Source organism: Dunckerocampus dactyliophorus, chromosome 14, assembly GCF_027744805.1.
Source record: "Dunckerocampus dactyliophorus isolate RoL2022-P2 chromosome 14, RoL_Ddac_1.1, whole genome shotgun sequence".
In the NCBI taxonomy this organism is placed as follows: Eukaryota; Metazoa; Chordata; class Actinopteri; order Syngnathiformes; family Syngnathidae; genus Dunckerocampus; species Dunckerocampus dactyliophorus.
Genome location: NC_072832.1, coordinates 1,350,206 through 1,365,608, shown reverse-complemented (window position 1 = coordinate 1,365,608; position 15,403 = coordinate 1,350,206). Strand labels below are relative to the sequence as shown.

The following is a 15,403-nucleotide window of genomic DNA, read 5'->3' as shown; positions in this document are numbered from 1 at the left end:
AAAATAAATGAGATATAGTACACGAACCAACCTGCTGGGTAAAGGGATGCTGGGCGGAGGCCTGGGAACAGTGGGGATGGGGATGGGCAACAGTCCTTTTACCGGCACGTGAACGCCTGCCATCGGGGAGCCGTGACCCAGACGAGAGCTTCTCCCCAGCGGGTCTGCAGGAAGCGGCTTCTGGGGAGGACTGGGCTTGTCCACGTCCTGAAGATGACACATAAACAACTTTATACATAGCCGAAAGGACACCTCATTAGGTACACTGGCACAGCATGAAATCCTACACACTTTCTGACAGTGGAAATGACAATAAAAGTCATGGTTTTCTGCTACATAAAACAGCGGGGAAAAAAAATCAGCAAAAAACCACTAGACAGACCTGGACCAGTCGGTAAGATGCCGGCTGGCGGGGCAGACTGAGAAAAGGCGGCACGCCCGGTGGCGGTGAGAGAGCGTGGTGGGACGGCGCTAGCCTTTGTCGGTCCGGCAGGGGAGGCAGTGTGGGCTGTCCCACGCCGTGTGACACGGGCATGGGCTGGCTGATGTGCAGAGGCTGGTAGAGAGGCAGGCGGCGCAGGCTGTGGGAGTGGAACCTGTGCTGGGGGAGGAGAGGCTCGGCGCTCAGGAGGGAAGAAGGCTGCAGGGAGAAACCACGAAGGAGGTTTGAGATGGATTTAACAGGTAAAAGGAGGTCAAAGAAGGAGACTCACCTTGTAAATGCTGGCCCCACATGGTTTGGGGGGAGGTTTCCGCTGTGGTAGTGGTCTACAAATGGACTGGGTCCTGATTGGGCTGGTGGGCCTCTTTGCCTCAATGGATCTGCATTTAAAGGAAGGTCTTAAAAGGCCACAAACACGCTTGACACACTCTTTATCAAACCCCCATCTTTGATTGAGGCAATTTAATTTTTAAAAGCAGTAGGGGATAATTGTTTATTGTTTTTTTTTTAGCATCGGGGCTCCCCCTACTGTTCTAAAATGGAATTGAAATAGTCTTAAAATGTCAATGAAATCAAAGTTCATATTAGCACTACACCTTCACGTAGCATTGATGCTAGTGCTAACACACAGCTTAATATGGGAGATACATTTAACTACATTATATATTATTATTAATCATTATTTAATAATAGTACATATACAGTAAAAATATAACAATGTAATAATAATATGATTTATATATTACAATATTTACTCTATTATATAGAGAATAAATGAGAGAAAAGTGCATGTTTCTATTAAACTAATTCATTTCTCACTTGCGTGCTGCAAGACGGTAAAAAAATCGACATTCATTTTATTTTTCCGATAATTTATTCCGTTTTTACTGTTTGTTAAAGTTGCATTAAGTACCGTAGAAAGCTGCGAAAACCAAGCTGCGTTGAACGCATCGACCGTCATGAAAACGAATAACAATGGAGGTGTTACGCCACCAGGGAGCGCCAACTCTTAGCCTTTTGAGAGTGAATCAGTTAGAATTCGGCTATCACATAAAATGAATAATTATTGCAAACAATTATCCATTATATTCAGGATTTTTTTTGTTTTGTTTTAATTTAAATCACTTCGGGGTCCCACTTCAGCCACAATTACCCAATGTGATACAGTAAGTTCAAGTGAATGCGTCATGGTTAATGTTATTAATTAAGCTATTAATCATAATTCATAATGTTAACTGCAATATTGCTCATGAGACAATCATTTAATTTAATTGGCTATTTCAGGGTGGCGCCCTGAGGTGATTATGTAAAAATTAAATAATTTGTCTTTCATATTTGTGCTGATTATTTCCACCAATTCTCGCCCTGTGGGTGGTTTTCCTTCAACCCATCTTTCATCACGTCTGTGATAATATTTCATACCTGAGCTTTTCCAAGGTGCTCTTTTTGGTGAAGAGCAGCCGCAGCAGAGTTTTCCTCTTTATGAAGACGAGGGCGCTGGCGAGCAGAAGGCCGCTTGTCGCCACCAGGATGGCCACGGCGATGAGCACGCTGTGGGCTGACGCCACACGGGACAAGACGCACATTAATGCGCACACGTCTACGCCACACACACCACGACCACAAGACAAGAGGCGGAGAACGAGTGCTTCTCGTCACGATGAGCTGCCATTCTTTGGAAGTGCGTGCGGTGTAATTTACGGCTGAGCGCGCCGGGAGGAGACGTGTAGCATGCAGCTGTTGAAATCATCCGCACTAACCTGCCAGTCTCGCCGGCCCGCTGTCGATGCTCCCTCCGAAGCCTGCCCCCTCACAGAACGGGGGCGCCCAGTGTGCTTCGCAGTGGCAGTTCTTCTTGTTGTTGCACACCTGCAATTAAGCACACAGCGTCTGCGTTATGCTGCGAGCAGCAGTTCTTCTCTGCCGTGCTTGAAATGGCGTGGACAGACACGCAGCTACTCCAGGAAGCAGGAATATTCACATCACAGCACTCACGTCACAACAATCATTGATTTTGCAGTCGATCCTTCAACAGACCAGTTTTGAAATAGGTGCTTAAAAACAGCAGAGCTCTCTTGTGATTATTTTTGACAGGCACTTTTGCAGCATGTCCTTAAAAACGGTAGAGCTCTTCTGTCATATAGATGATCTTTGACAGGCGGCGTAGTAGGTCCTTAAAAACCACAAAGCTCTTATGTCGTATAGATGATCTTTGACTGGCATTTTTGCAGCAGGTCCTTAAAAACAGTGGCGCTCTTCTGTCATACTAAGGATCTTTGACTAGCATTTTTGCAGTACGTTCTTCAAACCAAAACAGATCTCTTGTCATATAAAGGATCTTTGAGTTGCATTTTTGCAGCAGGTTCTCAAAAAAAGCAGCGCTCTCCTGTCATATACAAGATCTTTGACTTGCATTTTTGCAGCAGATCCTTAAAAACAGCAGAGCGCTCCTGTCACACAAAGGATCTCTGACTAGCATTTTTGCAGCAGGTTCTCAAAAACAGCAGCGCTCTCCTGTCATATACAGGATCTCTGACTAGCATTTTTTGCAGCAGGTTCTCAAAAACAGCAGAGCGCTCCTGTCATATACAGGATCTCTGACTAGCATTTTTGCAGAAGGTTCTTAAAAACAGCAAAGTGCTCCCATCACACAGAAGCCTCGTGACTACCATTTTAGCAGTAGGTTCTTGAAAACAGCTGATGGCTTCTGTCATGTGGAGGATCTTTGACTAGCATTTTTGCAGTACGTTCTTACAAACAGCAGAGCTGTCATGTCATGCCAAGAATCTTTGGCGTTGTTGTAGTACAGCACAGAACTTCTGTAATTTAAAGGATCTTTGACCAGCATTTTTACAGATTTAAAAAAACCAGCAGAGCTCTTCCGTCACACAGACGATCTTTGACTGGCGTTTTTTGCAGTACGCTCTTAAAAACAGCAATGCGCTTCTGTCATATAAAGGATCTTTGACCATCAAGCAATGCTACAAATGCTACAACTAACATCCAATAGCTTTATCTACCTCTGCATGCGCTTTGAAATGTTGGTTGTTGGCGTGAGAGTCATGCGTGTCACAATGAATTCATGCTGGCTGAGCAGTCTGCTCCTTACCGCTATTACAACATTGGTTCTGTTGTTGTTAACAAATGACCATGTGGTCGGTTGTTGTGCTAATGAGATGTGTTACTTCAGGCACACTGCAAAAGCTGCCACCTTAGCTGAACTTTTGCTTTGTGGAAAAATGGCTAGCTGTGCACGGGAAGTCGTAACAGATAAAACATGTGTAAAGTCCATCCGGGGGGGGTTCGCTGAGATCCAAGAGGATTCCCGAGCGAGGCAACAGGGCCCAGCTGTCATTGTGATGCTGGAAGGAGCAGGACTTGTGCAGCTGCAAGGAGGAGTTTTCCAGTTCACGCTGGATGGATGCTGCGCTGCTGCGGGTTGGGGGGGTTAAGAGGCACTCGGAGGGAGGGAGGGGGATGACGTGTGGCAGCTTTATGTCTTTATATTAACAAATAGAGGGGAATGTTCCTACACAGCCAACCTAAACACTTCCTGCTAGATCAGCGCCAAGTGAACACTGAGAAGAACGGGAGCCGTGATTCCCATCTCGTCAAGTCTGCACTCACCCCACGTCCATTGCATTTTCCCGAGCACTCGTGCACGCCGAAGACGCTGACGTTCTGACACTGGCGACTCAGACACACCTGCAAAGCAGAATTAGGCACTTTTTAGGAGGTCCCGAGACGAGGATCAAAAAGTCTTGAAACTGAGAGGGAAAAGGAAGCTCCAGTCAAACCTCAGCTTTCCTATGATTGGGTTTTGTCTGAAATTTTGCGTCGGTTTTAAGACACCGTCTCGGCTTTCGTACAGTCCGCAAAATCGAGTGCTGACTCACGGTCCGTGCATTTTTTATGGAGTGCGACTGATAAATAACCCACCACGGGGCCAAAGAAAGTTGTGAGTGGCAGCACTTTGACCAAGACGGTGAGAATGTACAGGAAGTCCACATCAACATTAAGTTCCATCCATCCATCTTCTTCCGCTTGTCCAAGGTTGGGTCGCGGGGGCAGCAGCCTAAGCAGGGAGGCCCAGACCTCCCTGTCCAGGTCCTCCCGTTGAATCCCACAGCGTTCCCAGGCCAGGCCTCCTACCAGTCGGATGTGCCCCAAACACCTCCCCGGGGAGCCGTCCTGACCAGATGCCCGAGCCGCCTCATCTGGCTCCTCTCAATGCGGAGGAGCGGTGCTTCTACTCCGAGTTTCTCCCGGATGACGGCGCTTCTCACCTTATCCACCCTATGGAGAAAACCCACTTCGGCCGTCCAGTCATATTTAGTATTTTGCGTTGTTTTCTGCATGTAAAACTAGACTTATTCTCTAGAAAAAGTCTTTTTGGTTAATACTTTGTGTGTGTGGAATGGATTCATTGGATTTGCATGATTTCCTGTGGGAATTATTGCCTCGGTTTTCGTACGTTTCGGTTTCTTTGAACGAATGAATAACAAAAAGCGCACTTCGTCATGTCTTCAACCGGTTCATTGACAGGATAGCAAACGATGGCGTACGTGATAGTATTGGTGTTACGTGCTTGAGTAACGATTAGCATTTGGTGAAACCGCCGGGCCACTTACCCTGCCGTCTCCACACTTGGTACCGGCCAGAACCAGACCTGGATCCGGCATGTCGTCCCCCAGGTAAACGTGCGTTCCCCGACACAGGATACGGCCCCCCTCTTGGAGCGGGATGTTGGTTTCGATGGAAACGGCGTTGGTTCCGATCACCGGCCTATTGGCTCCGCCCTGGCACTGGATCTTCCCACACCTGGCGTCCCTGGTTCCGACACGCACACTTACATATTGGACTCAAACACAACACGCACATGTACACACGTAGACTCGGGGAGAAAACGTGTAAGCACCAGCAGGTGGCACTTGAGCAGCTAAACTGTAAGACAATTAGATGCTAATGAACAGACGCTAACATGCAGTTTGCATGTGCAGTTCTTACTCATTAAGACAGATGTGTCCAAAGTGCAGCACGGGGGCCGTTTTCAGCACGCACCTGTTTTGTTTCCACTGAAATAATCAGCGTATTCGAAAAATAAAAGGAAATCATGATTGTTTAAGATAGGACACTTATTTGCTTTGTCACCCATTGCTGTGCGATACCACAGTTTCTGATTTGATGCTCAGTAAAAGTCAGGCTGGTATCGGCGATACTGATCCGATACCGATACTGTGTGCAGATTCACCTAATGTGTCTGGTAAATGAGTGTATTTCGTATCATAGCATAAAGAATACAATTTATTTGCAATTAATTGATTAATTAAATGCATAATAAGAAAAATAATTAATTGAAGTAATTTATATATTGATTTGGAAGCCTCGGGTATATTGAGGTAACGAGGGGATTTACAATATAGCCAAGCTAATACACAACAGAAAAAACAGAAGACTACATCATATGAAATATGTGAAAATGGTAAAATAAGTCAAATAATAACACTATTAAAATTAGCGATTATTAAAAACCACTCTGAGAATGCAAACTTTATTCACGATTCACGCGTGTCTCTGTTTGCCATCGCTCATCGTTTCAGACACACATTGCCTCAAATGAATAGTGTAAGTATCAAAAGTGTCAATATTTTGATTTGAGTCTCGATTTTCGAGCGTGAAGAGCTGGTGTGGGAAGCGTCGATACTTCAGCATGGACCAGCACATCCCTGTTGCCGCCTGAAACACATACTGTAGCTATGTTGGTTTTGTTCAGGTGGCTTTGCATACGTGGACCTCATCTGCACTGGCTTTGGCGTCTTTAAGGCACAAAACGCATGAAGAGTGCGGAACAGGACTGAACCATCGTGAACAGCTTGAAAACATGCACGAATACTTCAGTAGACTAAATGAACTGTCGTCTGTTTGGCGTTACTTTTCAGTTATTGTTTGAGAATGATTGCGAATGACACCCTTTGAGCTTATAGTCATAATTGTTCTGCTCAGTAATTTCCACTGTCCTATCAAGCAGAGCAATGCAGCGGCAGCGGCGTCCCACCTTGCATCGCATTTGGCAAAAGAGCCTTTGGAATCCTTCCCGCAATTCCCGTAAGGATCCCCCGCCGAGTTGACTCGCTCGAAGCAGATCCCCGGCGCCGGCTTGGCTCCTGCACGCGGAGAGTGGTTCAGTACGTCAAAACATGAGTCACATTCCAGCCGAGACGAGAGTCAAGCATTACCTGCTCCCCACAGCGTGATGCACTGCTGCTCGTGCGTCTGACAGATGCCGTTGTAGCAGTAGCCCTCCACGTCGTGGCAGGCGTGGCCGTCGTGGAGGTAGACGTTGGCCGGGCAGTGAGGGTCGGCGCCCGTGCAGAACTCGGGAAGGTCGCAGGAGTTGCCCGACTCCCGACACACGGTCCCCGCCGGTTTGAGCTGCACACGTAAAACAAGATTCCAGGACGTCAGACCGGACAGGAGAAAACCAACTATAAGCACCTAGCACTTTTGCACTCTAGCACTGAGGCACTTTAGCACTCAAGTACTTTAACACCTAAACACTTTAGCATTCGAGCACTTCATGTCACTTTTATTTAGTCTTTCTTCTCTTCTCTGACATCAAATGTTCATCAACATGCTCTCAGGGACTAAAGAGGGAAATTAGCCACCGGTTCTAATCTTGCATGTTTACGTGAAAGTATAAAAGTTTCACCTGGCAGTCTTCACAGCACTGCCCATGGGCGCACACGGCGTCTCCTTTCAGCGTGCATGTGGTGGCGTTGCAGCACGGATTCAAACATTCCTGAGGGAAGCAGAAATATAGCAGACCACATGCTTATTGTTGTTATTATATCATGCAAAAGTGACTTTTGAAACGACATCCTAATGCTTATGAGCACAGATGTGCCAAATTGGCAAGTGTGTAAAACTCAGACAGGAACGACATCAAATTAAAAGCACAAAATGAATACAGAGCCAATATCCATCAGTACGAGCGCAGAGTTTGTTCTTCAGAGAGAAGATTATGACGTCGCTGTTTGATGTGTGTGATGACACACTGGCATGTGCTAGCATGAATTAACTTCAAACCATCAAACCATCAAACCTTACCTTGATGCATTCCTACATAGTACCAGCATTTGGGAAAAAACCTGGGAAAAATACAGTATACAGTAGTGGTGTAACTGTGCAGCGGTGGAGAAAGTTAGATGGTGCGTTCAAGGACCGTCGAACAAAGTGGGACAGCGCGAAGGAAGTCCTAAATTGGCTGCAGCAGCGTCTCTAATGAGATCTTTACGTCTGATGTGACATAACCTGACGTGGTTGACGGTGGCCAGGGGCGGGAGCAAGACTTTTCTTTGGGTAAAGATCCTCCACAGTGACAAAACCAGCCTGCTACCCGCCCGCCACCCCCCCAAGGAGAAGCAGAGATGGGGGGTAATGCTGTAAAAAACCCCTGGGGCTGTTTTTATCTTTTATTAGATGCCAAAACACATCATCTTTTTACATCTCCAAGCAAGTCACGTACTGCACCGTCACGCAAAGAATTAGTGTCGCTGGGTTCAGTGGTCTCTGTGTGCTTGTTTGGGCGGCTCTCGAAGGTAACGAGAGATGTGTTGAAGTCGGACAAGTGAAGGTTGTTTATCTCTTGGACCTGACAGAAGCCTTTTGCTTACGGAGGACACAAAAGACTGCTTTCATCTTCTGGTCCAAGTGCACCCGCACATCAAACAAGCAGGTGGCGGCGGGAGGAAATGAAGACGGCCAAACTAATTTTTCCATAAAAAGGAGAATGGGATAGAAATACAGCAATCCCTCGTTTGTCGCGGTCCATCGGTTCCAGGCCCGACCGTGAGAAGTGAACTTCAATGAAGGAGGACTACTTCTTTATGAATGGAATATTTATGTTCATGTTATGGCATAGAAAACCTGTTTACATTCTATTTTAATATTATTAGAGCCCTCTAGACATGAAATAACACCCCTATAGTTACCGTTACATTCACATTACCCAATATAGTATATATAATCAGAGAAAATAAGCTATTTAAGGCGTAAATAAAACTTGTGCTACTCGTAACAAGACATGCAGCACTCTGATCTTAACTTTAATGGTGAATGGCAAAGGCCATTAAAGAGTAATAAGAAGTTAACCAGAAGAAGTTATTAAACAACAAACTTTACATTTTATAGCAAGTGACAACACTTATTTCTTCCCATAGCATCCCGGGTTGAAGCTGCTTCTTTGTTCGGAATAAGAAGCACAAAAGCTCAAGAAAAAGCACAACATACACACAAGAGTTAAAGGAAAACTGCACTTTTAAAAAAAGTGTGCCCATCATCCACAAACCTTATGAGGATCTTTTCTGTGCGTTTTAAAGATATAAAAACAGATAAAAAGTGACAGCTCAGTAGTGCACGTAATGGGATACACTGATGCCGTCTACAAAGCCCACAATTAAAAGACCTCCAAAAACCTCCAACCAGGTTTTATGGTTTTCTTTCCATGCTGTGGCCATGTAGTAAGAACTACATTCATGACAACATGGAATACTTACAGTATTTTGTGTATTTCGGCCATTTGAAGCATTACCGCTTTGATTCCAGCAGTCAAGCTTTGATTTCACATCATCACACCTTAAAATCACGAGTCATCATATTTCACTGTGAACGCAGCAGAAATAAACTCGTAGGCCAAAACACTTCAATGGAGAACTGGATGACGATCACTCACTGACTCAACACGTCGCCCTGCCGTGAGCCACTCCCCCTGGTGGTGCCGCCGTGCGTGTAAAGGCGGCGTGCCACAAAAAGCAGAGGAAAGTTTATTTCAGCCTCAACCTGAACAAACTTTTTCTTTTTTCCTTTTTTCCTCACACACTGGAGAGCAGCTTGATGAATGGGTGTGAGACTGGGGAATGACATCACTGCGATGGCCTGTCAAACCACCGACTGAGCACCAAAGGTGGACCGAGAGAAGTGTGATGGAAATAAAATACTTCTAAAAGAAAGCTTGGATGGCTGGGTGTGCCTTTTTGAGGATTTTTAACGCTTTTAGTCAGCGTGAAGGTTAACTTTCACTTGAAGTTTGCGCCACATTCTCACAGGTAAGCCTGCACAATCTGGAGAAATAGGATCCTGTGCAAAAGCTGGATCAAAATAAATGACAAAGCGCTCTCCTTACCTCGGGTTCCCCACAGTCGCACTCCTCCCCTTCCTCCACGTATCCGTTGCCGCACTTCTGGCCCCCGTAGAGCACCTTGACCTCGGGCATGTTGTAGAGACACATGCCCACCCCTTTCTCCAGGCTGGCTGCAAGGTCCTTCTTGCTGCACGTGCTGAACACCGTCGGGAACGGATACCTACAACGACAAACCCAAATCGTTATCAGAAAGCAAAGACAACTCCGCGCAGGATTCCACTACTTCTTCTACTGCATGATCAATACAGCACACTTCAAACCAGGGGTGTCCAAAGTACGGCCCGGGGCCATTTTTAGCCTGCGGCTGTGATTTTATCGACCCGCTGCACAGTCTAAAAATGCAATTTCACAAGGAAATAATAAAAAAAAAACAACAGCAGCAAAAATGGAAAAATCAATCAAAAGTCACAATATTAATCCAATCCAATCCACTTTACTTATATATCACGTTTTATAAACAGTTTCCAAAGTGTTGTAAAACACTTTGTTTACAGACTAGTAAAAGCAGAAATAATAATTAAAAGTAAAAATGACTACAGTAAAAACCAAAAGATCAAATAAAAACAAAGAAACGTACAACAGTAAAATATTTAAAACAAGAAGTAAAAACAATAAAAGCAATAAATCAATAAGAAGTAGGTAAAAATAAATAAATAAATAAATGAATTAAATTAAATTAATAAAAAAATAAATAATTTTAATACATAATTAAAAGTAAAAATAGAATAAAAGACACAGAGGACCACACGACTCACGCCGAGTTAAAAGCCAGACAATAAAAGAGTTGTAATCTAGCAAGGAAAAAAAAGACATAATTTCTCAAAAAGTATTGTTTTTTAGGTAATAGTATGAGGAAAAATGTCATATTAGCAGCATGACGTTGAAATATTAAAGATTTTTTTTTTAAGTCAAAAACAATAAATAAAGTTGCAATTTTTGGAAACTTAGATTGGGGGAAAATGTATAACATGAGAATAAAGTCAAAATATCAGGAGAAAACAAGTTGAAATATAAAATCAACAGCAGAAATTTTACCAGAGTAAAGAAAAAATATTACGAGGAAAAAAATCGATTTCTAATTTGAAAAAATATGAGAATAAACTCATTTCAGTAACAATGTTGAAATAAAGAAAAAAAATACTTTTTTTTTTTAAAGCTATAAAGTTAAAAATGCGAGAAGAAAATTTACAAGAGGAAAGCTGAAATGAAACAGTTGGAAAAAACGGAAATGAAAAATGGAAATGGAAAAAACAGCTGTAATTTTACGAGAATAAAGTCAAAATATGAGTCATATTCGAATAAAGAACAGAAGTGCCAATTTTACAAGAATAAACTCGTATTATTAAAGAAAACACGTCATTTTTAGGAGCATTTCACCTAAATTACAGATTTATTACAAAGGTGAAATGCAGTTTTTTCTTGAGCTCCATATACTGGTGAGCTTTGATGACAAGGCAACGTAATATCTGAATATTTCGACCGGCACGACTCGCCCCTGTCGACGTTCTCCTGACATAAACTCCATCATGACTTGCAGACGTAATTCCACTCCTCGTAAGTCTAGATGACCCTTGGAAGCACAAGAAGACAAACTTACGCGCGTGCGTTCTTTCTTCTTCTATGGTTTGGTGTGTCCCGTGGTTCCGTCTGCGTGTCTGTTCACAGTGCCACACGTAGGTGTACCTTGTGTATAACATCCTTTCCACTTGGTGATCCGTTCTGGATCTGGATGCAACTACAGTAGACACCTCTACAACGTAAATAATCCGTTCCAAGAACCTGGGATTTTATGTTATACGAAGCGTAAAATACATGTAAATAGCCTAATCCGTTCCAAGATCTTCCCAAACTCACACCTTTGGGCCTTCAAAATATTCAAAGTCCACCAAATATGGTGGGAAAATATAAGAAAACAGCATAAACATAGTAGAGTAACATTCCAATATAAAATAAGGTAAATAAGGTATAATGGTCGATGAGGAACGGCCGTATAGTCTAGCAACATCACTTCATTTCATACCACCGTCATGCTTCTGGATCATTTCCTGCTTTGTTTCAATCGACAACTTTTCCCTTTTTTTCTTCTCACTTCCACTTGGTTTAGGGCCCATGACTGCGGCCATTTTAACACAAAGAAAAGTAAACAAAATAAGAAGAGATTTCAATACGTGCAAACTAGTTTAAGGGCGACTACGATGAGGAAGGGAGCAGCATGTCTCTCATAAACACACCGACGCGCTGGATTAGTCAGCCAATGAAATGAGAGCGTAGGCGGTGCCCCGATAATCAGCCAATGAGAGCGTGAAGCGTCAGAAGGCGTCACCAAGTGTACTCTGTTAGTCTCTCTGTTGCTTGCACGGACTTGACGCTTTACGTTATATGGAATTCCTTACGTAATACGATGCGAACAATTTACATAAATTCTTTAAGTTCAGTGGAATTTACGTAAAAGGAGGTTTACGTTATGCAAGGTACTACTGTATTTTGTAAACCGGCACAGTGTCAAAAAAAATACATAAAATCTCAGGAGCGTTCCCGAGTGGACAGGGCCTCAGTCAGCATTGAAAAAATATGAGAATAAACTCATTTCAGTAACAATGTTGAAATAAAGAAAAAAAATACTTTTTTTTTTTAAAGCTATAAAGTTAAAAATGCGAGAAGAAAATTTACAAGAGGAAAGCTGAAATGAAACAGTTGGAAAAAACGGAAATGAAAAATGGAAATGGAAAAAACAGCTGTAATTTTACGAGAATAAAGTCAAAATATGAGTCATATTCGAATAAAGAACAGAAGTGCCAATTTTACAAGAATAAACTCGTATTATTAAAGAAAACACGTCATTTTTAGGAGCATTTCACCTAAATTACAGATTTATTACAAAGGTGAAATGCAGTTTTTTCTTGAGCTCCATATACTGGTGAGCTTTGATGACAAGGCAACGTAATATCTGAATATTTCGACCGGCACGACTCGCCCCTGTCGACGTTCTCCTGACATAAACTCCATCATGACTTGCAGACGTAATTCCACTCCTCGTAAGTCTAGATGACCCTTGGAAGCACAAGAAGACAAACTTACGCGCGTGCGTTCTTTCTTCTTCTATGGTTTGGTGTGTCCCGTGGTTCCGTCTGCGTGTCTGTTCACAGTGCCACACGTAGGTGTACCTTGTGTATAACATCCTTTCCACTTGGTGATCCGTTCTGGATCTGGATGCAACTACAGTAGACACCTCTACAACGTAAATAATCCGTTCCAAGAACCTGGGATTTTATGTTATACGAAGCGTAAAATACATGTAAATAGCCTAATCCGTTCCAAGATCTTCCCAAACTCACACCTTTGGGCCTTCAAAATATTCAAAGTCCACCAAATATGGTGGGAAAATATAAGAAAACAGCATAAACATAGTAGAGTAACATTCCAATATAAAATAAGGTAAATAAGGTATAATGGTCGATGAGGAACGGCCGTATAGTCTAGCAACATCACTTCATTTCATACCACCGTCATGCTTCTGGATCATTTCCTGCTTTGTTTCAATCGACAACTTTTCCCTTTTTTTCTTCTCACTTCCACTTGGTTTAGGGCCCATGACTGCGGCCATTTTAACACAAAGAAAAGTAAACAAAATAAGAAGAGATTTCAATACGTGCAAACTAGTTTAAGGGCGACTACGATGAGGAAGGGAGCAGCATGTCTCTCATAAACACACTGACGCGCTGGATTAGTCAGCCAATGAAATGAGAGCGTAGGCGGTGCCCCGATAATCAGCCAATGAGAGCGTGAAGCGTCAGAAGGCGTCACCAAGTGTACTCTGTTAGTCTCTCTGTTGCTTGCACGGACTTGACGCTTTACGTTATATGGAATTCCTTACGTAATACGATGCGAACAATTTACATAAATTCTTTAAGTTCAGTGGAATTTACGTAAAAGGAGGTTTACGTTATGCAAGGTACTACTGTATTTTGTAAACCGGCACAGTGTCAAAAAAAATACATAAAATCTCAGGAGCGTTCCCGAGTGGACAGGGCCTCAGTCAGCATTAATACTTCTTTCCACACGTAGGAGCTGAGTAGCAACATTTTAAAGCGCATGCAGAGATAGATAAAACTGTTGGCGGTTGACCACACATGATATCAAATGCAACGACTGCCGCCTTGCAGCGTTAATAGAAAATGACATCAGGAGGTTGCCTTCAGCCACAGCTGCAAATGCTAATGTTTTCTGACACGGCTGGACTATTCAGTCATTGGTCAGTTTTTCTGTTCCAGCAGTCAACAGGTGAACCAAATGCCAACGTTACAGTAGCAGAAACCACAGCACTGGTAGCACTGCTCTAGAAGTAGACTCTTGTTCAAAAATGCACTCCAGCATGGACTCAGATGTATCCGTTTTGGAGTGGAGCCACACTTGAAGGTGTTTATTACGACAGCAGAGGCCACCAGGTTTAGAGAATATGAGCTGAAGCTGAACAAGTGTAGACTTCCTTGGATGATATTGGCTTCAAGCCCTGCAGCATCTCCTCCTGGTGTAGTTCGCCCAAGCGGAACTAATGCCGTTGTGCGCACAACAATTAGGCACATTTTAATTAGCCAGCCCATTTCTTAGTGAAAATAAACACACTGTTCAAGATAATATCGTGTGCTTTAGAGGCGGGGAAGGGAGGAGGGGGCTGCTTTCCATTCCATTGTGCTCTCCTCCTTTATTGATCAAGACGTGAGGGCTGCTTTCAAATGCCTATCAAGTGGAAAGAGAAATCACAATTCACCACCTCTCTGCCATTTGTTTACAACTCTTCTTGCACATGGTCCAATAATGGCATTGGAAAAAAGCTCTTATGCTCTTTGTGGTATTTCACAGCAGGAGGGAACAAGCTACAAACCATTGATGCTAGAACACATAAAAAATAGCTTTTCCAATACAAAAGAACCATACTTGATCATTTAAATGATTAAAGATGAATTAGAAAATGTATTTTTATTATTAGGTGACATATAACCTGCAAAATAAAATTTAAAAAATCTGTTAAACATCCCCAAAATAAATAAAAGCAATAGAAAGCACAATGAGATGGTTGAAGCACAGTGGAATGGTACACTTTTGTGCACACGGCGCTGGTTCTATTCCCGGCCAGAGCCCCCATACCCAGCCTTTGGAGATGTCCAGTGTTACTCCCAACCTTGGACCAATGGGACCGTTGCGTCAGGAATGCAAAGCGGCGTAAACAAAAAAAAAAAATCCAAATCAATAAAACACACGATTGACTCCATGGGGCGCCCAATTTTGGTGACAAGTCAAAAGACAATAAATAAATCAATAAAATAAAAACTAAGAATAAAATAATTACATTTAAAAAACAGCTGCACACACTGTAGGAGAAATCTAAAAAAATATAAAACTTTGTTGAAGCATATTATGCCTCAGTTCTGTCTTTTTCTTAGAACTTCCTTGCAGAAGTGCTTCAAATCTGTTAGATAGCAAGGGCATCTCTTGTAGATTTGCAACTGGATTTAGGTCTGGGCTCTAGCAGGGCCTCGTATAACTTACATTCCAGCCAAATTCTGAAGGTATTTAGGGTGTAAAATCGCCTTTCTGGAACTTTTCATAAGTGCCGGTACCCCATTTGGTACCGCTGCTTTAGAAAAAGTCGTCTTGCTTGCAAAGCAAGCGAGTCAACAGTTTCTCCGTGATCACACTGACAGTTCCCTCAACTTTTAAACCTCGACACTAAACACACAAATAGACAAGAAAGTGAAATGCAT

At 43.0% G+C, this 15,403-nt stretch overlaps 1 protein-coding gene across 3 annotated transcripts in view; it reads right to left on the bottom strand.

Moving 5' to 3' along the window:
* The window catches only part of adam12b (ADAM metallopeptidase domain 12b), a 54,005-nt gene that overhangs the window by 759 nt on the left and 37,843 nt on the right, over positions 1-15,403 (bottom strand). For 2 of the 3 annotated variants that reach the window (XM_054798899.1, XM_054798900.1), the window contains exons 12-22: positions 9,624-9,801; positions 7,152-7,241; positions 6,679-6,874; positions 6,498-6,606; positions 5,074-5,272; positions 4,070-4,147; positions 2,203-2,311; positions 1,865-2,000; positions 714-822; positions 383-640; positions 32-207 (exon numbers count right to left, since the gene is read on the bottom strand). In XM_054798899.1, the coding sequence (XP_054654874.1) occupies positions 32-207; positions 383-640; positions 714-822; positions 1,865-2,000; positions 2,203-2,311; positions 4,070-4,147; positions 5,074-5,272; positions 6,498-6,606; positions 6,679-6,874; positions 7,152-7,241; positions 9,624-9,801 (1,638 nt within the window). The remainder of the gene's footprint in view (positions 1-31; positions 208-382; positions 641-713; positions 823-1,864; positions 2,001-2,202; positions 2,312-4,069; positions 4,148-5,073; positions 5,273-6,497; positions 6,607-6,678; positions 6,875-7,151; positions 7,242-9,623; positions 9,802-15,403) is intronic. The other variant, XM_054798901.1, reaches the window with a different exon arrangement.